Source organism: Schistocerca nitens, chromosome 3, assembly GCF_023898315.1.
Source record: "Schistocerca nitens isolate TAMUIC-IGC-003100 chromosome 3, iqSchNite1.1, whole genome shotgun sequence".
In the NCBI taxonomy this organism is placed as follows: Eukaryota; Metazoa; Arthropoda; class Insecta; order Orthoptera; family Acrididae; genus Schistocerca; species Schistocerca nitens.
The window spans coordinates 211,655,292-211,676,923 of NC_064616.1; the positions used below are offsets into that span (position 1 = coordinate 211,655,292).

A 21,632-nucleotide genomic window follows, 5' to 3' on the forward strand; every position below is an offset into this window, starting at 1 on the left:
GTAACATAAGGTGAATACAACCTTTCTGATGGAAAAAATTAGTGAAAAATTGTAATTTCTCAGACACGAAAAACTTTGTGTATAAAAATGTAAATACCTGTAAATATTGTAAATTGTATATTTTTGACGGAAAATTAGTAATTAATTTTAAAAATGTAAATATCTGTGGAAAATGTAAATATATGAAAAATGTGAATTGCGTACAGGTTGGTTTCGTTACTCAAGAGGGACCCTATGAAAAACGAGTTATCGTAGGAGAACGAAACTTTGTAACATTTCTAAGAACATGTGGAATAGAAATAACGAATAAACTATTGAAAGAAACAATTTAATTTCCTTATGATAGGGTAATATCTGTTAGTTGCGTACCGCGTTTCGTTCCAGGTTACAAACGTCGCTCAATGTGAACGACCATCTGCTTGTGAAGTTTGTAGGGTTACCATTTGACAATTGTTCGCAACACTTTTTAATTTCTGAGACAGTGAAAAACATTGTATGTAAAACATTGTACGAAAAAACTTCTATAATAAGTTTTTATGCATAAATTATTTTTGTCTGACTTTATTTTTCGTGCCCATAACCACTATAGATTTTTGATCCACACAACATAACGTTAGCGAGCGTCTTTCTCTCTCTTTCGTAAGAGTGCTGAGAGCTGGCTGGGGAAGGGGAGGAGCTGATGGTTTCTAATATCCCACTAACACAGTTGGGCTACTTCCGCAATCTTGAAGTTTTCGGTTGGCTCTTTCACTTTTAATACATCGCTGTGATTGATTGTAAACAGAGGGAGGGGAGGGAAAGGGGCATATCACTGATAAGGATGATGACGTCACTGAGAAGATGGGCCTGCATACAGGCAATCTGCACAAACATTTTTCTACTTCAACGGGCTGCCATCTCGAATAACGACTTCAGTTGTATCGCATACTTCAGTACCTCAGTTAAGTGGAAATTTGATCCAGATTCCTCTCTAAATTCCTACTAACTGAACGCATCAACTGGTTCTGTCTGTTTCTAACCATAGCTTTAATTTCTACATAACTTGAGCCATCTTAAAGTTGGTCCGTAATGCACATATTTGAGAACAATAAGTAAGAACAGATTTCGAAGTATTTCAGGTTAGTCCTGATGTTCAGTGCATTTCCTTTCATCAGTGGATGCATCTGAGATAAGAGAGGATTTCCTTTGTTGAAGAAATGTTGGATTTCTCTTCTGAAGATTAATTTACAATCGATGATAAGGCCTAGATAGTTGATATTTTTTTCCACGCAAGGACGGTTCCATACAATCGTATAAAATTTCAACACCAATTCGCTTGTTGGTGAAGACAAAAAATTGCTCTGAGCACTATGGGACTCAACTTCTGAGATCATTAGTCCCCTAGAACTTAGAACTAGTTAAACCTAACTAACCTAAGGACATCACAAACATCCATGCCCGAGGCAGGATTCGAACCTGCGACCGTAGCGGTCCACGGTTCCAGACTGCAGCGCCTTTAACCGCACGGCCACTTCGGCCGGCTTGGTGAAGACAATAGTTTAAATCTTGTCTAAGGAAATCATAATTTTTCAAAGAAATACCCATTTCTGGATTGCTTCAGGCTTTTGTTGTAATCTGCGAGCGGTGAATTTTAGGTTTCAGTTGCTTCTGCAAATAGCTGTCATCCACAAACAACGAGAGCTACCCTACTGGTAGTTGTGAAATGCCGAATGTATACACAGAATACAGAGTTCGACCCATTACAGTTTCTTGATACTGCAGTTTGCCTCTTCTGGCTATTGGATTTTTGAACTGTTAGATAAAACTGTCCGTTTTTTTGAAACGAATGACGATACATTGAGTTGAAGTAATTTGCTAGCCTTTAGCTGATTGCTTGCAACGTAGGCTTTCATTAGTCGTGAGCTGGCACGCGATCTGGGCTAACGACTGTGTGATGAAAAGTATCAGGTCACTTCTGCATGATGTGATATTGACCACCAGATGTCACGAGAGGCAGAGCCGCCTTTTTAAAAGGAGGTGAGGAGTGTAATGTCAGCAGAGAAGCGGTACGGCAGAATGGGTCGGTCAGGGAGTTCTGTGACTTCGAACTGGGACTAGTCATTGGATGTCACCTGACTAACCAATTCGTCAGAGATATTTCAACCATTCTAAAGCTGCCCAAGTCAACTGTCGGTGATGTGATTGTGAAGTAGAAATCCGAAGCAAGAACCCTACCTAGACTGAGACCAGACAAACCTCATGTACTCACGGACGGGAACCGTCGCGCATTGCGTAAGCTGGTTGTTAAAGAATTGCTCGACACCAGCGGAAGTAATCGCCCGTGCGTTCGAAAGTGGTACCAGCACTCCAGGTAAGACAATGACTGTGCATATGGAGTTAAAAATAACAGGATGCATTGGTCGAGCAACCCCTTGTCAGCTACACATTTCTGGATCATTCCGCAGTCACGTAGGTATCAATTGTACAACTGACATTGAAGAATAAATATGACAATAAATAGCAGATAGTCCTGAACATGAACAATATACAGGGAATACACTACTTGGCATTAAAATTGCTACACCAATAAGAAATGCAGATGATAAACGGGTATTCATTGGACAAATATATTATACTAGAACTGACATGTGATTACATTTTAACGCAGTTTGGATGCATAGATCCTGACAAATCAGTACCCAGAACAACCACCTCTGGCCGTAATAACGGCCTTGATACGCCTGGGCATTGAGTCAAACAGAGCTTGGATAGCGTGTACAGGTACAGCTGCCCATGCAGCTTCAACACGTTACCACAGTTCATCAAGAGTAGTGACTGGCGTATTGTGACGAGCCAGTTGCTCGGCCACCATTGACCGGACGTTTTCAATTGGTGAGAGATCTGGAGAATGTCCTGGCCAGGGCAGCAGTCGAACATTTTCTGTATCCAGAAAGGCCCGTACAGGACCTGCAACGTGCGGTCGTGCATTATCCTGCTGAAATGTAGGGTTTCGCAGGGATCGAATGAAGGGTAGTGCCACGGGTCGTAACACATCTGAAATGTAACGTCCACTGTTCAAAGTGCCGTCAATGCGAACAAGAGGTGACCGAGACGTGTAACCAGTGGCACCCCATACCATCACGCCGGGTGATACGCCAGTATCCAATGTGCATTAACCGCGATGTCACCAAACACGGATGCGACCATCATGATGCTGTAAACAGAACCTGGATTCACGCCGCAAAACATGACGTTTTGCCATTCGTGCACCCAGGTTCGACGTTGAGTACACCATCGCAGGCGCTCGTGTCTGTGATGCAGCGTCAAGGGTAACCGCAGCCATCGTCTCCGAGCTGATAGGCCACGCTGCTGCAAACGTCGTCGAACTGTTCGTGCAGATGGTTGTTGTCTTGCAAACGTCCCCATCTGTTGACTCAGGGATCGAGACGTGGCTGCACGATCCGTTACAGCCATGGCGATAAGATGCCTGTCATCTCGACTGATAGTGATACGAGGCCGTTGGGATCCAGCACGGCGTTCCGTATTACCCTCCTGAAGCCACCGATTCCATATTCTGCTAACAGTCATTGGATCTCGACCAACGCGAGCAGCAATGTCGCGATACGATAAACCGTAATCGCGATAGGCTACAATCCGACCTTTATCAAAGTCGGAAACGTGATGGTACGTATTTCTCCTCCTTACACGAGACATCACAACAACGTTTCACCAGGCAACGCCGGTCAACTGCTGTTTGTGTATGAGAAATCGGTTGTAAACTTTTCTCATGTCAGCATGTTATAGGTGTCGCCACCGGCGACAACCTTGTGTGGATGCTCTGAAAAGCTAATCATTTGCATATCACAGCATCTGCTTCCTTTCCGTTAAATTTCGTGTCTGTAGCACGTCATCTTTGTGGTGTAGTAATTTTAATGGCCAGTAGTGTACTTGTACTCTTACAGTGTGTGTGGTCCGAATGAGATCGGACTAAATGTACATCGAGTGTTTGAAAGAGAAGTGTAAATGTGTCGAAAACGTATTTGCCTCACTGGGCACTGCAATATCGTACTGCCTAGAATATTGCTGGGCTGTGTGTGATCCATACCAAATATAACGAATGGGGATACCGAACGTATACAGCACCGGTCACCTGTGTAGAACAACAATTACACACTGACCGGTACTTTTGTTTATTAATACCCGTTGTACTCTGCAACTGTGAAAACATTAGTTTACAGTGTAAATTGTATGAATCCACGTTTCGAAAATAAAACACTGACCACTTTAATTTTGATACTTCATTATACGTAAATATTTTTTAGTAGTACACAATTTTAGGACTATTTCATTTCGTTCCCACATGCATACGCTGTTAATCTGGCACGCTATAAAACCAAATCCCACACACAGAATAATTATTTACAGTGTTTTTGTTTCGAGTGTTGTGTGCAACAAAAGTTGTGAACTTTTCGGAATGTTAGTATTTATTTGTATTGTTCATAATATCGCAGAAATTACTGCCTAATAACACAGGTATCCGTATCGTCACAGGAATGTTTGTTGAGTGCACTTGGTTTCTTCTTCCTTCTTCAGCATTCCCCTCTTTTCATATTTTGAACGTCGTCGACTTACAGTTTGCTTGGATGTTCCGTGACCTTTCTCTCCTTCCTTCTCCTCATTGTAATGTCGTGTTCAGCAAGCTATCACTGATGCCAGTGGAGATATTTCGCGTTTTTACTTTCAGCTGGAACCTGTCTGCAGATAGTCTCGTTCCTGGTACGGTTCGCTTTTACAGTAATATATCTCGCTTGTTTTAGTTACAATGTTGGCCGCTTGGACGTTGTAGTGACGTGCCGCACGGATGGTAGCCGAAATTGGATAGTGTTGGCATTCGGCTGCCAAAGAAATAATTTAACGTTCCGTCGACGCCAAGGTTATTAGACAGGTAGTAAAAGTTCGAAATTGGCAACAATATGAAGCTGGGGACTTAAAATAGAAACGACGAACGAGGATTTGGACAGCGTTCCTCTCGAAAGAGAGTTCATTCAGTCGGTATGTGTACTATGAATAGTGACTGTTACGAATGACAGTTTTACATGCCTGGATATCTGCACAGCGCGAATTAGGGTCGATTCGATACAAGATTCGATAAAACATTTTGCTACAAAAGTGGAAAATTTTTCGCTTTCTTGGCGCTTTTTATACAACGAAGATCGCAGTTGCAGGCCAGTGCATTCCACCAAGATCTGAAAAGCTAAAAAAGTGGTTAAAAACAAAACCTGAATTTTTACCGATACCGCAAGAAAATCGGAACAGAGGTAACAATACCAATAATATCACAAGTTACCTTTTAAAATTTTATTTAAGATAAAGCAACTCATGTAGAATAAATGGCAAAATATAGAGAGCTTGCCATGTTCGCTCGAACCAGGTTGCATATAAAATCAAATATTACCACAAGCAAACAAGGAGCAATATACCAAATACAAAAAAATGTGACCCTTTACATAAAGCTCATGCTACATGTAGTTCCATTGTTACAGGCAAATTTATCTTCGCAGCGCTCATATATGCCTGAACGATTGTTTTTTGATGCTCTGCTTAAAAATATTATCTTTTACATGTATTTGATACAAAACTGATTTTGCTGTGGATTGGCTGTGGCTAGAGACTTCAAGAAAAGACAGGAGGAATGGTCTTTGTATCTTTCCCTATTTCTAGAGAATTTGATTACAGAACACACTGGGCTTCTGACGAATCATCATGTCTGCTTTTCTATTCAGGGGCACCGTCAATATGTGGTTTCCTAAATCTGAATTTTTTCCTCCTTAGTTTCGCCAGATGACCTTTCTCCAGGCGAAAGACGTTTCAGAGTACGATTGCTCTGGCACATGCAACTGAATTCTGAGAATGTATTTTCTAAAACTATGGATAAAAAATTACGAAATTTAGTTCAACAATGCCAAAAAAATGTTAGACCCAGTGTTTACTACGACATAAATCAATTTCCCTTGTTCAGTGTTCGAGTAATAGCACCGATCTAAATGCCTTACAGATCTGCAGTGTGAAATGAAGTCAATATTTGTCAGAGTCTTGAGAATGTATATTACTTGTAGAAAGCGTCATTTCATGAGATTCTTGGAACTCTCTCCCTGAAATATAGCCAAAATTGGGCAGTTATTACAACACAATAAGCAGTTCACGATGTTTGCATGGCCGCACTCAAACTATTGCGAAAAGTATCGGCAATAGAGGGTTGTTAAATCTTCAAACACAACTGAGGAAGAATCTTTATCCATTTCTGGTCCATTTCATACACTATCAAAATTATTTTAACAACATTTATTTTTCTAAATACCATTAAATATTTTCACTATCAACATTCTGATATTTCTAGTGGTACTACGAAATTATAGAAAAATTGGTACAGATCATTGCCATAAAGTATCAATACTCTTATTAATAATCTAACCTAATGTTCAACATTACATTGCCGGATCAAGTCTTGTACAGCCTGCATCGTTACACATCCTGTGCTGGCTTGAAAAAAGAAGTGAATATGAACCTGAACGACATATAGATGGAGATAAATGAGTTTTGGAACAAACCTGGTTACTGACGCTATCCCGACATTCACACAAAGTAATTCTGGTAAACGGCGTAAGTCTAAAACTGGAAATCAGAACAGCCGAAATGGAAATTGAAATCTGTTCTTCCCAAATACTAGTCCATTGTGTTAAACCACTACGACTTGTCTCTACTTGTGCCTCTTGCATTTACAAGTCATCGAACAGAAAAGTATGCAGTTCGCTTGTCATTCAGATAGGAATACTTGAGAAGGACGAGGAACGAAATGTAAAGTGGCATTTTTAAGGGAATAGTGCTGGCGTTCATCAGAGGTGTAAGGAAACAACAGAAGCCTGAAGTGAATAGGGTGACAGGAAATAGCAAGGCCTCCGCTTACGCATGCACTCCACTCGGACGGAGCCGGTCGGAGTCCTGGTGTTGGTAGAAATTTTCACCTGCAGTATTTGACCGCCAAGGAGAGGACGGGTCGCAGCGAAATATTTAGTATTACTAGACTTTGCGAGAACGTGGAGGATAAAATTCCAAACCTATCACGATTTATCATAGTGATACGTTTGCTGGAGAGTTAAGGGGAAACGAATGATGATCGAAACTCGACCACAATACAGGCGGTCTTCTAGCCTGCAACGGTAGCCAGTTTCACTAACACTTCTACTCTACAGCTGGTTGAAATACTTTCAACCGCAATTTCTCGAAGACGATTCAGAAGTGCATCACACTAGAGCAAATGAGTATGTACTGCAAAAATAGGTGTCTCTTTTGGTGTATACTTGCACTGTCCATCTGGAGAAGGATTATGATACACGTTTCCAATGAGAATACTTACAGTAACAAATCAAATGCGAAGAGTTCGGCGTTCATATTTGATCTGACTGCCTTTCCGAAAAAAAAGAGAAGAAATTAGTCTACGAAGTTCTGGAAACACTACTTCTTGTATTATACATCTGAGGATCGAAACTGGTAACTGGATCGTGAAATTCCATTGGCCGTAAGGCGTCCAGAAAAGAACGAGGTGAGCTGGTTCTCTGTCGAATTTGCCCTGTGTAATAACTTCATGTTGGCGATTCACTATAGAGTAAACCGTAAGCTAGGTTTTTTAGAAAAAACTCAGAAAAGTAATTTGTGCACATTCTTTCTGTCGATACGGTAATTATCCAATTGTGCGATCAGAACCAGAACCGCCCGGCCGCCGTGTCATCCTCTGCCATATGGCGTCAGCTTTCCACACCATGAAGTCGCTACTTGTCATTTAAATAGGTACAACCTATTCCATTTCTCCTACCAAGGAAATATTCCTGACAGTACCGGGAGTTGAAGCCACATGCTTCACATGGCGATCAAGCACGTGGAAATATAATTTCAGCAATATTCTCTCAGCAATATCGTCCTTATACTCAGGTAACAGCGCTTAAGAAACAAGATCGTTGCGTGTCCTTAAGCGCTCATTATCTGTGAGATTTCAGTGTGTAAGGAGTGCGTGCACCTAGCGACAAAGTTATGCTATTATCAGTTGGAGCAGGTCGCGAGCACGTCATGTGTCACCATTTATTCCAGAAGCCACAGTTCCATCTTGCAACACCAAAAATAAATTAGTTCGTTCACTCTGTTTGAAGTACTGATATGTTCTTTTGTATCGTCAGGTGGTGACACGAAACTATGTTTTTAAAAACATGTACACATGCTTTCACATTAAATGTATACACCCCGAGCGCTCCACGAGTAATTCAACATATTGAAACAATAATGTCAACAAAAGATGCTTACTCAAAAGAGTGAATATTCTACTGCACTGTTATTGCTCCCTTCCATTAATTGGTGTTAACTGAATTTATATGGCATTCGATAGCCCTTGAGAAGATAGGTATACCCGTGTCAGTGTTCGAGAGGAAATTGTTTGTGGAATAACTGGGCGTTGTGCTGAAGCCTCCATTGTTCGTAAATATCTCTTAACATAGCTACAGGTGTGCTATGTATAATGTATAATATATGCTTCAGTACGTCACTAGATAAAGAGAATACGAATGTTGACTATACACAAAACACTCACTCCTTACAAGAAAATGGTTCAGTCCGACATGTCGAAACCCACCCTCACATTTTTTATGCAGGAAGAATACAACGAAAGGAATACACAATCAAAAATTTTAGCTGCAAAGACGCACTGAAAGAATTTTTAAAAAGTGTTGAAATTACTGGTTTTTGTCACACGAACAACTTCTTATGACAGCGATTTGTACAGCCCTTCCTGCCTACAGCGCGAGCGGCCGTGACAAGATAGCACAGCGCGTGGTGCTAATTTTGACACAAGCGAATTTGAAGCACCTAAACCATACAAAAAATGTCAAGTTTCATAAATGTTTCGAATAAGAGCGGGTTCGTATCGACAGGTAAAATGTTAAATATGCAGTTCTACATCTACAACTACATTTCTACTCCGCAAGCCATCCAACGGTGTGTGACGGAGGGCACTTTACGTGCCACTGTCATTACCTCCCTTTCCTGTTCCATTCGCGTATGGTTCGCGGGAAGAACGACTGCCGGAAAGCCTCCGTGCGCGCTCGAATCTCTCTAATTTTACATTCGTGATCCCCTTGGGACGTATAAGTAGGGGGTAGCAATATGTTAAACACCTCATCCAGAAACGCACCCTCTCGAAACCTGGACAGCAAGCTACACCGCGATGCAGAGCGGCTCTCTTGCAGAGTCTGCCACTTGAGTTTGCTAAACATCTCCGTAACGCTATCACGCTTGCCAAATAACCCTGTGACGAAACGCGCCGCTCTTCTTTGGATCTTCTCTATCTCCTCTGTCAACCCGACCTGGTACAGATCCCACACTGATGAGCAATACTCAAGTATAGATCGAACGAGTGTTTTGTAAGCCACCTCCTTTGTTGATGGACTACATTTTCTAAGGACTCCCCCAATGAATCTCAACCTGGCACCCGCCTTACCAACAATTAATTTTATATGATCATTCCACTTCAAATCGTTCCGTACGCATACTCCCAGATATTTTACAGAAGTAACTGCTACCAGTGTTTGTTCAGCTTTCATATAATCATACAATAAAGGTTCTTTCTTTCTATGTATTCGCAATACATTACATTTGTCTACGTTAAGGGTCAGTTGGCACTCCCTGCACTAAGTGCCTATCCGCTGCAGATCTTCCTGCACTTCACTGCAATTTTCTAATGCTGCAACTTCTCTGTACACTACAGCATCATCCGCGAAAAGCCGCATGGAACTACCGACATTATCTACTAGGTCATTTATATATATTGTGAAAAGCTATGGTCCCATAACACTCCCCTGTGGCACGCCAGAGGTTACTTTAACGTCTGTAGACGTCTCTCCATTGAGAACAACATGCTGTGTTCTGTTTGCTAAAAACTCTTCAATCCAGCCACACAGCTGGTCTGATATTCCGTAGGCTCTTACTTTGTTTATCAGGTGACAGTGCGGAACTGTATCGAACGCCTTCCGGAAGTCAAGGAAAATGGCATCTATCTGGGAGCCTGTATCTAATATTTTCTGGGTCTCATGAACAAATAAAGCGAGTTGGGTCTCACACGATCGCTGTTTCCGGAATCAATGTTGATTCTTACAGAGTAGATTCTGGGTTTCCAGAAATGACATGATACGCGAGCAAAAAACATGTTCTAAAATTCTACAACAGATCGATGTCAGAGATATAGGCCTATAGTTTTGCGCATTTGCTCGACGACCCTTCTTGAAAACTGGGACTACCTGTGCTCTTTTCCAATCATTTGGAATCTTTCGTTCCTCTAGAGACTTGTGGTACACGGCTGTCAGAAGGGGGTGTTACATTGCAGACGATTTCCATCTGTCATAGCTTTAATTAAGTGAAGTGAAATATCTTTTAATAATACAGCGTTTTATAATATTTCCTGTAGCACAGTTTTTATGATAAATTTTAAATCATGTTTATTTCAGTAACAATGAAACAGTTCCTTGTTTATTTATCACAGTCGCTCCAAAAAACTGAAGTGTCATTTGAATGACGAAAACAAACATTTTCCTTACACAACGCACACCTGACGAAAGAAAAATTAATACTTTCAGGCATATCGCAGTAATTGTTATAGTGATATGCATATATAAAAATGGTTCAAATGGCTCTGAGCACTATGGGACTCAACTGCTGTGGTCATAAGTCCCCTAGAACTTAGAACTACTTAAACCTAACTAACCTAAGGACAGCACACAACACCCAGCCATCACGAGGCAGAGAAAATCCCTGACCCCGCCGGGAATCGAACCCGGGAACCCGGGCGTGGGAAGCGAGAACGCTACCGCACGACCACGAGATGCGGGCAATATGCATATATACAGATGACGGTAGTAACACCTAAGGTGATTCACGTGAAAAGGTTTCCGGCGGGATTAAGGCCCCGCACGACGGAAATGAAAGGACTCTAAACGCGGAATGGTAGTTGGAGCTAGACGCACCGAAAATTCCATTTCGGAAATCGTTCGGGAATTCAATATTCCGGGATCCATTTTGTCAAGGGTGTGCTGAGAATAGCAAATTTCAGGTATTACCTCTCACCACGGACAACGCAGTCCTATATGACTGTCAGACACGTACACCTTAGAGTTGTCAGTGCTAATAGAGAAGTAACACTGCGTGACATAACAGAAGTCAATTACGGCGTATTACCAACGTATCCGTTAGGACAGCGCTGCCCAATTTTGCGTTAACGGGCTATGGTAGCAGAAGACCGACGTCATCGCCTGCAGCTCCTGTCCTTGGCTCGTGACCGTATCGGTTGGACCCTAGACGACTGGAAAACCGTGGCCTGGTTAGATGAGTCCGGATTTCAGCTGGTAAGAGCTGATGGTAAGGTTAGTGTGTGGTGCAGACACCACGAAGCCACGGGCCCAAATCGTCAACAAGGCGCTGTGCAAACTGATGGCAGCTCCATAATGGCGTGGACTACGTTTACCTGGAATGGGCTGCGTTTCTGATCCAACCGAACTGATCATTGATTGGAAATGGTTACGTTCTGGTACCTGGAGACCATTTGCAGCCATTCATGTACTTCATGCTCCCAAACAACTACATCTACATCTACATCTCCATACATACTCCGCAATCCACCATACGGTGTGTAGCGGAGGGTACCTCGTACCACAACTAGCATCGTCACTCCCTGTTCCACTTCCAAACAGAACGAGGGAAGAATGACTGCCTATATGCCTCTGTACGAGACCTAATCTCTCTTATCTTATCTTTATGGTCTTTCCGCGAAATATAAGTTGGTGGCAGTAAAATTGTACTGCAGTCAGCCTCAAATGCTGGTTCTCTAAATTTCCTCAGTAGCAATTCACGAAAAGAACGCCTCCTTTCCTCTAAAGACTCCCACCCGAGTACCTGAAGCATTTCCGTAACACTCGCGTCATGATCAGACCTACCTGTAACAAATCTAGCACCCCACCTCTGAATTGCTTCTACGTCCTCCCTCAATCCGACCTGATAGGGATCCCAAACGCTCCAGCAGTACTCAAGAATAGGTCGTATTAGTGTTTTATAAGGGGTCTCCTTTACAGATGAACCACATCTTCCCAAAATTCTACCAATGAACCGAAGACGACTATCCGCCTTCCCCACAACTGCCATTACATGCTTGTCCCACTTCATATCGCTCTGCTATGTTACGCCCAAATATTTAATCGACGTGACTGTGTCAAGCGCTACACTACTAATGGAGTATTCAAACAACACGGGATTCTTTTTCCTATTCATCTGCATTAATTTACATTTATCTATATTTAGAGTTAGCTGCCATTCTTTACACCAATCACAAATCCTGTCCAAGTCATCTTGTATCCTCCTACAGTCACTCAACGACGACACCTTCCCGTACATCATCAGCAAACAGCCGCACAGTGCTACCCACCCTATCCAAAAGATCATTTATGTAGATAGAAAACAACTATGGAATTTTTATGGATGATAATGCGCCACGTCATTGGGCTCCAACTGTTCCTGATTGTTTTTTAGAACATTCTGTATTTATTATTGGTGTAAGTCATTCTTCCATTTATATAGTTCACGGTCAGATTTTATGAAGCGAAATCGGGTTTGCACACTGCTCAACATTAAGCGTTAAGACTCTTGGCTATAAACGGGAGTTCATTGAAATCAATGGGGAAGGTTGAAAATTTCTGCTGGACTCGAATTCGAACCCTTGTCTCTTGATAACTAGGCAAATGCTCTGAGCACCTTTTCTTTTTTTTGTGCTTTCGGTTTTTTAGGGTCACAGTCAGCTACAGGAAGGAGGAGACAAGGTAGGCAGAGGTCGGTCACTAAGCCATCCAGACACAGTTGTCATGGCAACTGCCCAGACTACCCCAGCACGTCTCCCGTCAGACCCAAATTCACAACTTATGCACACACTACGAATGTAGCGTCCATTGTCCATTGCCCATTATCCCCATTATGCGCGGAATTCCGCAGATTCCCGTAAGAGTTCGAGTCTGATGTGCATCTGCAATGAAGACATAACACACACACACACACACATATATATATATATATATATATATATATATATATATATATACCGTTAGACACAATGAATATTAATTCAGTTTTATATCCATTGTTAAAACTGCAAATTTGATTTTGGTGAACGTAACTTCAGTTGATTCGTTTCAGAGAAACTATCAACGAAAACTAAAATTCGCTTTAGAAATTACTATCGCGCTGAGTCGTGTTACATGTTTAGAGATGCGTACGCCGTCAACCAAGGGTATGCTCCGTCCATGTTTTCATGGTCAGTCCGCTACATCTCCGGTAGGGGTGTAGATGATTCCAGCAGCCTGACGAGCTACAAATTTGGCAACTTTCAACGTTTTTTTTTTTTTTTTTAAATTGTTGTAGTACGTCTTAGCAGTTAAAAGTTTGACGGGGTCTTTCATTCGGTGTTTTCTTCCCGTATAAAAAACCTGTTTCGACAAGTCGGATTGGACCAGTCTCTCGTTGAAAACAACGTTTCCAAATAGCCGTTGTGGAGGCTATAGCCGCTACTTCTCATTCAGAGATTATCACGAGGCTGAGTGCACCCAGATCAAGTTCTCCCACCAAGGAAAAAAGGAAAAATCTCTGCCGGTGCTGCGTATTGAACCCGGGTCTTCCACATGACTGTCAGACACGTACACATTTTTATTTCGTATCCAACACTTGGTCGTTTTTCATGAGTGGTTCTGTGCAGCTGTCGCATAACATGTTTCAAAATTCATCTTTGATAGCTTCGCGACTGAGCATGCCGGCAATGCTCAGCTAAGCAACATCAGTCAGCACGTAAGACGCCACAGGAAGCGAAACAATCAACAAAAATATACGTATTGCTGATCAGACTTCCAGTATTTGCCCAGGTGCGGGAATAAGTTTCGTGCAACACTTGCTTTCGATTGCAGCAGCAAAAACAGTGGGGCATAAAATTTTGCTTCTGTTGCCGCCCCCTGGTCCCTCTCCAAAGATTTTACTTCGTCATCCACCTGTTATTGTTGTTATTGAAACCAACCAGTTTGTTTCAACGGAAAGTACCGGCGCATTTCGTTGAAAGAATACCACCTGAAATGTTCTCTTTTTATCGAAGACAATAATTTGGGAAGTACTGTGTTCTTGATAGGCAATGATTTTTAAGTGTGCTGCCTAATCATGTTTGAGGTCTTTTCACTCTCTTCACTAAGCGTATCCGTTCAGCTCTACCTTCTTCGGTATATTTACTAACATTTGTGTGAGCTGCATCCTGTGGAATGTATTGAGTGCTGTCTGTTTCGGGGTAGAAAATGTGTCATTCAGTCGAGTTCCAGAAACTAGTAGTATAAATTTTATAGGTAGTAAATGCTAATATAAGTCAAAAACTTTTGTTTCTGTTTTGCGATTCCCCCTACCTTGTTCTTGTGGTCGTCAGCATCAGACTGTGCAGCTTTCTCGCTTATTGACCATCGTAAGACTGGGTAAGAAGGGCTACAAAACATAAATACAAGCAAAATTTTTGAATTACACAAGCAATTACCATCATGATAGTTTTAGTACCCGCAATGAAAGTTAGAAATTTTCTGCGCAAAAATAAATGAGGCGGCTGTTCTCACCATTCAAGGCTTTTTTTTAAAAAAAAAGAAAATAAAAGACCAAGTAACATAGGAAGAAAAGGAAGCGCCCACAACAGATGGTACAGAAGTACTGAATCAAATGTGGTACTAAAAGAAAATGGCTTACAACTGTACGGTTCTTTACAAATTACAATTAACTCGTCAGCAGGCATAGGGAACGTCGGACTACGCAAGGTAAGCGTCGTTCATCCACAAAAATTAGACTACGAATTGTAACAGCTATTTTATTTTCATATTATTTATTTAGGTCCCCATCTCCTTCGGCGAAAGCTTGTGTCGTGCGGGCACGGGCAGTAGCTTTTACAGATACTGATGTGCGTAGGAACGTCACGGATAATCGCAAAGCAGACGGTAGTGAGTGTTCTGCACGTTTACGTGTTATTTGAGTGATTTAAACCATTCAGCAGCGAACACGTACCCTTAAGTTGGTCTGTTTATAATGAGATGTCGAACAACATAATCGTACAAAGTGAGGAAAGATTCGGCTTCCTTCGCCATTTGCAGTTTATATCCTTCTTAGATCTCTCCAATTAGATGAACAACGTGACGAGAATAAAATTACGCATCATACACTATTCTTGATATTATGCAACCTACAACTGACTAGACTTCACGTGTCGGAACGCACTGAGCCACAGTTTCTTGGAACAAATGAAAAACTGAGGATTCAAATACCTTCAGGAAGGACAAAACTGAACTCCTGTAAGGCGGTCTGGAAACTTTAATTTATGTACGACAGAAAGTGCGTAACGATAAGAACGCATGTCCAATTTTATAACGTTGTGACACGGATATGTTTTAATTTTCACTTACTCAGCTAACAAGCGTTGCGAATTTGTCGGACGTTCCTACAAGCTACCTTTCGCTTGTGAAATGTTCTCTGATGTTCAGACTCATTCCGGAGTTTCATTAGGATATCTTTGGTGTTTAGATTACGTTGTCACAAGACGCCAAAAACATTTTTCAGATCAGTTTCATTTTGGTCTTCCTGCATATAGTTCCTTAGTTCCTTCAGACAGGTACTTTAGCTTCAGTTCTAATAAAGACTCAAATCACCGTGCTTTACTCCTCTGAAGAATTCATTGACAAAAACCTCTGTAAGTTATTATATAAGTAACAGAAATACAATTCTTCATTAAGTGTAAAACTGAAACTGCTAACTGTAATTAACATGTAGAACAGCCGCTGCAGAATAGTCAGTATTCTGCGAATAAATTGAGAATTTGGGTGTGGCGGGGGGCTTGCTAGGGCAGTGTTTGCATTTACAGCGACCACTGTGTTCTGCTCGATCTGTAGTCACAGCATCTGCCTAGTAAGCAGAAGGCCTCGGTTCGAATCCTGGTTCGGCACGGATATTTATTTTTCCGCATTGATGTAAATCAATGCCCATTAGCAACTACATGTTGTAGTTCCTTTGTATGTCGATGTTATTTTCCGCCTGGAACAGGATAAAAAACAGTTCAAAGGTTTGTCGACAGTTAAGAATGTATGTCAGGAAATTTTGTGCTTTAAACACAGAACATTCTTTGAAGGCGTAACAAGATTTGTGAATGCGTGTTAGATATACGTACGCTGACAGAATATGAAAGACTGAATGACTGGGACAAGAACGCGAAACTCTGTCGGGAAGATTTTACATAGTACGAAGGAAATCTAAAACTTTTGCTGCGAATTTTTATACGTTTCTTTCAAATTTTTGGCCGTGGTCAGAGCGTCTGCCTAGTAAGCAGAAGGCCTCGGTTCGTGGTGGTGGTGGTAGTTAGTGTTTAACGTCCCGTCGACAACGAGGTCATTAGAGACGGAGCGCAAGCTCGGGTTAGGGAAGGATTGGGAAGGAAATCGGCCGTGCCCTTTCAAAGGAACCATCCCGGCATTTGCCTGAAACGATTTAGGGAAATCACGGAAAACCTAAATCAGGATGGCCGGAGACGGGATTGAACCGTCGTCCTCCCGAATGCGAGTCCAGTGTGCTAACCACTGCGCCACCTCGCTCGGTGCCTCGGTTCGAATCCTGGTTCGGCACAGATATTCATTTTTCCACATTGATGTGATTCAATGGCCATTAGCAACTACATGGCGTAGTTCCTTTGTGTGTCGAAGTCATTTTCCGCCTGGAAAAGGACAAAAAACAGTTGAAAGGTTTGTCGACAGTTAAGAACGTATGTCAGGAAATTTTGTGCTTTAAACAGTACAGAACATTCTTTGATGGCGTAACAAGATTTGTGAATGCGAATTAGATATACGTACGCTGACAGAATAAGAAAGATTGAATGACTGGGACAAGAGCGCGAAACTCAATACTGTCAGTAAGATTTTACATAGTACGAAGGAAATCTAAAACTTTTGCTGCCAATTTTTATACGTTTCTTTCAAATTTTTGGCCGTTTATTTGGAACTTTGTACGCAATAAAGAATGTAGTGTGTCTGTAGAGCACGGCATATAGAGCAACAAGTTGGGGTTGCGCTGGCCGCTGACTCAGCGATACTGTGACGTAACGCGTGCAGCCCGGTGCAGCGCTAGCCGCCAGCTGGGCATTCACCCTCCGACGCAGTCATCAAATTTCCCAGCAGTAGCTGAAATATACCTTCTCTGGCTGCTACAGTTAGAAACACAATACTATCGCTTCCAAGAGTAACTGTTTTGCACCAACTAGTGAAACAAGTGTGATAGGTGATGGCTTTCTGTTTTCTTCCCGACCGTCTTTGCTGATCGCAGACAGGTGCGTCGCTATTAATAGGCACCGCATTCACATTCATTCCGGTATTGTTATTTCCGCATTAGAAGTACGTCTAAAATAGTGTTAAATGTAGCAGCAACAACGTAAGCATTGTACAGTTCCCCACAAAAACTGGATAACATTGCTTCCCAACGAAGTAGACGGGTTTGAAATAATGACGGCATACAAGAGAACGGAATACTCAAACTGGTGTAGGACTGTATGTAGCGAGTGCAGTTTAATGAAATTACCATTTACCTCGATGAAACAGAGCCGTTACCAGCTTCAACCCTGGAAGATGACTATCAGAGACTAGGAGGTGGATTTACATCGACGGTCTGTGGAATTGTGCTGCCGCAGAAAATCCCGAAGTTAAAAATATGGCAGCGAAAAGAACCTTTTTGACCTGAGTCGAACTAGTACATTCGGTGTAGTGCACCGTAAGCGTCTCGTAACTGATGGTAACAATCGTCATCTCGAAAAAATCTTAATTCTTGCTACAATAATCAAGGTGGCGCGAGAGAGAAAATGGTCACGGTGTTCTACACTGGGAGTATTCGCTTCTGCGACATATCTACTCTTTTTTTTTCGCAATAGATGTATAAAGTCGTCGAGAAAAAGCATAGAATGTTCCACGGAAACACTATTCTAAAAATCTTAATCACATTACAACTTAACTGTCGTCTGAAGATTTACTGATTACTTTTGTTAAGGGGGGTAGAACGTGAAACGGGCCGACTTGGAGCAGGAGAGGCACCACAGGATATTTTAATTTACACTGTCTATACTTTTACAAATAAATTCATAAAACTTTGTTAGCATGACTAGGAAGGATTCAGCACTCATAGCAGCGACAGTTCAAAAACATAACAAAATATTATTTTTTTACACGTGAAATTTCATCATTTTTTCACTTACTATTGGCTGCATTTGTTGCTATAGGTACACTTTTCTTCATAAGTAAGAGAGACTGTTCGATGAATTTTGCACAGCATACAAACCATACTTACAGGTGTATGAAACTCTAGAATTTCCCAAGTCTGTTAAAAACTGTGGTAAAAATTGAGATAATTAACTATAAAATTCGAGTTTTCCCTAAACACGAAGTTTAAAACGTAACAGCCCATTCATTTTTCCATAGTTTAAATAAATTCTAGAGTTTCATACAGCTGTACGTATGGTTTGTAAGCTGTGCAAAATTCATCGAAGAATCTCTCTTACTTATGAAGAAAAGTGTAACTATAGCAACAAATGCAGCCAACAGTGAGTGAACAATATCAGGAAATTTCACATTTAAAAAATATTATTTTTTCGTGTTTTTGAACTTCCACTGCTACGAGTGTGAATCCTGAATCCTTCCTGGTCATGCTGACAAAGTTTTATGAATTTATTTGTAAAAGTATAGACAGTGCAAATTAAAATGTCCTGTGGTGCCTCTCCTGCTCAAAGTCGGCCGTTTCACGTCCTACCCCCCTTAACAAAAGTAATCAGTAAATCTTCAGACGACAGTTAAGTTGTAATATGATTAAGATTTTTAGAATAGTGTTTCCGTGGAAAATTCTGTGCTTTCTCTCGACGACTTTATACACCTATCGCGAAAAAAAACATAAAAAAACGAGTAGATATTTCGCAGAAACGAATACTTTCAGTGTAGAACGCCGTAACCATTTGTGTGTGAGTGTGAATCCTGAATCCCTCCTGGTCATGCTGACAAAGTTTTACGAATTTATTTGTAAAAGTATAGACAGTGCAAATTAAAATGTCCTGTGGTGCCTCTCCTTCTCGAAGTCGGCCCGTTTGACGTCTACCCCCCTTAAATCGAGTACCGTACTGTGTAAATTGACGTACGATTCACTACCCTCCGATTTGACTCTCACGCGACTGCTTGTGACTGCCGCTTCTTATTTATTGGAACGGCTTCCCATTTGGGATCACGGGATAGAGAGGACAGCTTAGCGTGGCAGGAATGGGCAGCGGCGGTGGGGAGAGTAAATAGAACTCGTCACCAGCCAGTGACGCTAAGGAATAGGGACCTCGGTGGTCGACAGGTAGAGTAGCAACTGTCTGTAGGATATCGAACATTATTCGTCGAATCTGTAAATTTCTCTAATAGACAGCTCTCGGCATCTGTCGGCTGTATTAGCACAAATACGGTGGTAATGTACAATGAACGAAAGAAATTTGAAGCACTCGACACGACAGTGAAAGGAAAGAGTACTTACGCGGGCGGGCGAAAGCGAGCACCTGCTCGGTGCGGGCGTGGAAGTCGTCGTCGTCAGGGTCCGAGGGCAGCGGGCCGGGCCGCGGCAGGCGGCTGGTGGCGCCGGCCGGCTCGTCACCCTGCATGTCCGCCCACGCAGCGGGCGCGCCCCCGCCGCCGCTCTGGTACAGGTCGAGCCAGGTGTGGACCTTGCTGGGGATGGGCGGCCGCTGGCGGCCCGTCATGTTGGGCGGGTGCTTCATGCCCAGCTTGCTCAGGATCTGCATCTTGATGTTGTTGAGGCTCATGTTGCGCAGCTCCTCGCGCAGCAGGCACGAGGCGCACTGCGGCTCGCCGGACGCCGGCGTCGTCGCCTCGGCCGCGCCGCCCTCCTGCGCCAGAGACGAGCCGAAGAGCAGCATCAGCGCCACCACCACAGCCATCACCGCACACGCCGACTCGCAGCCCCACAGCTAACCGACTCGCGAGACCCCTACTTTCTCTTCTTCCTTTTCTCTTACTTTCCTCCCTTCTAGCCTTTTTCTTAGCGTCGCGTGGATGCGCAGAGGGAATACAAATTAAAACGCCGAGCGGGGAGAGCAAATCGACCGAGGTTCCAGAGGGCTTAGGCAGAGTTCCGAAGAAGGACAGATTCTTACAGAAGGTTGATCACTTCACGTAAGTATACAGACTGCTGAAGGAGACAGGTGCCTAGACAGATAACGACAGAAAATATACAGGTCGGATGCGTCGATGTACCGGCGGACTGGAGAAGATGTGGGAAAAAGACAGAATCGTTCTCAGGTTTCAGAGCCGGCCAGAAATTTGGAAAAAAGTCGGTTGTGGGGGATTGGGGACCGAAAGGACCGGTGGCACCTGAGAGCGAGAAGCGGATAGCTCTGCCCGGACTTGTGATCTATCCGGGATGTCCAACAGCTGACCTCTTTATATACGAGCGGGCCGGCGCAGCGGACGTTTTTTTCTTCCTCCCTTTCGTGCCGTCGCTCCAAACACAGGTTTTGATACGAGAGCTTGTCGCGTGCGTGTGAAGGGGGCGTGGCCTGCGCGCGCGCGGAGTGGGGGACGCGCCGGGCCCCGCCGCCCGCCCCCGTCAAGGTCGGCGAAACCACCGCCGCCGCTGCCACCGCCGCCGCCGCCATAATGCCATTCGCTTCCGGTCATCCGAGATGCGCATAATTATCGCTTACTGCTGCATCGGGCAGAGCGCCGGCAAAATGATAAAAAGGAAGGAGGACCGTCGGCCGGCGCGCCTAGCTCCTCCCACCGCAGCTCATTGGACGGAGCGAGGTTTTTTTTCCCCCTCGGCCGTCTGCACATGCAAACGCACCGGAGCGTGCCAGTCGCCAGCCGGCCGCAACAATGCGCGGCGTTCTCCTGCGATTCCGGAAACCGCACAAACTCGCCGCCTAACGTCAATCTCCCGAGCCTCGCCGAGTTCCCGATCCGCCCGACAGATACCGCCACGGCCCGCACACGCGTGTCGCATTCGGATCGTGGCGGATAGCAGCTATTTGCGGCGAAGCTGTATATTTTTCCATGTCCGCTGACAGTTTTTGCTCGACTTGAGTTTCTCAGACTTGCGTGTCGTTTCCCGCACGAGACTAGTTGCAAATATAGTGTAAAATTTCAGAATTGATCCCAGCTGCTGTTAGCCTGTTGCACATTCGATTCTTACCCAGTCTAAAATAAGGAAACGGTCCGTATAACACAAATAACTCCACCGGAAGCTATGGATTATTCGCGATCTCTCGTTAGAGAGCATAAAACAATATTCTACAGCAACAAAGCACGCTCTTGTCGTAAAATGTTGATAATTTTACACAACTCGTGCGATTTTTGTCACTCCTTCCACACTGCCACATTTTGTCCAATTTTCGCCGGCCGGTGTAGCCGAGCGGTTCTAGGCGCTACAGTCTGGAACCGCGCGACCACTACGGTCGCAGTTTCGAATCCTGCCTCGGGCATGGATGTGTGTGATGT

General features: G+C 43.2%; 1 protein-coding gene across 1 annotated transcript in view; it reads right to left on the bottom strand.

Moving 5' to 3' along the window:
* Positions 1–20,540, bottom strand: part of LOC126248164 (growth/differentiation factor 8-like) — a 467,910-nt gene extending 447,370 nt beyond the window's left edge. Inside the window, exon 1 of the mRNA XM_049948918.1 lies at positions 19,654–20,540. Coding sequence (XP_049804875.1) covers positions 19,654–20,074 — 421 coding nt within the window. The 5' untranslated portion in view covers positions 20,075–20,540. The remainder of the gene's footprint in view (positions 1–19,653) is intronic.
* Positions 20,541–21,632: the final 1,092 nt, after the last annotated feature.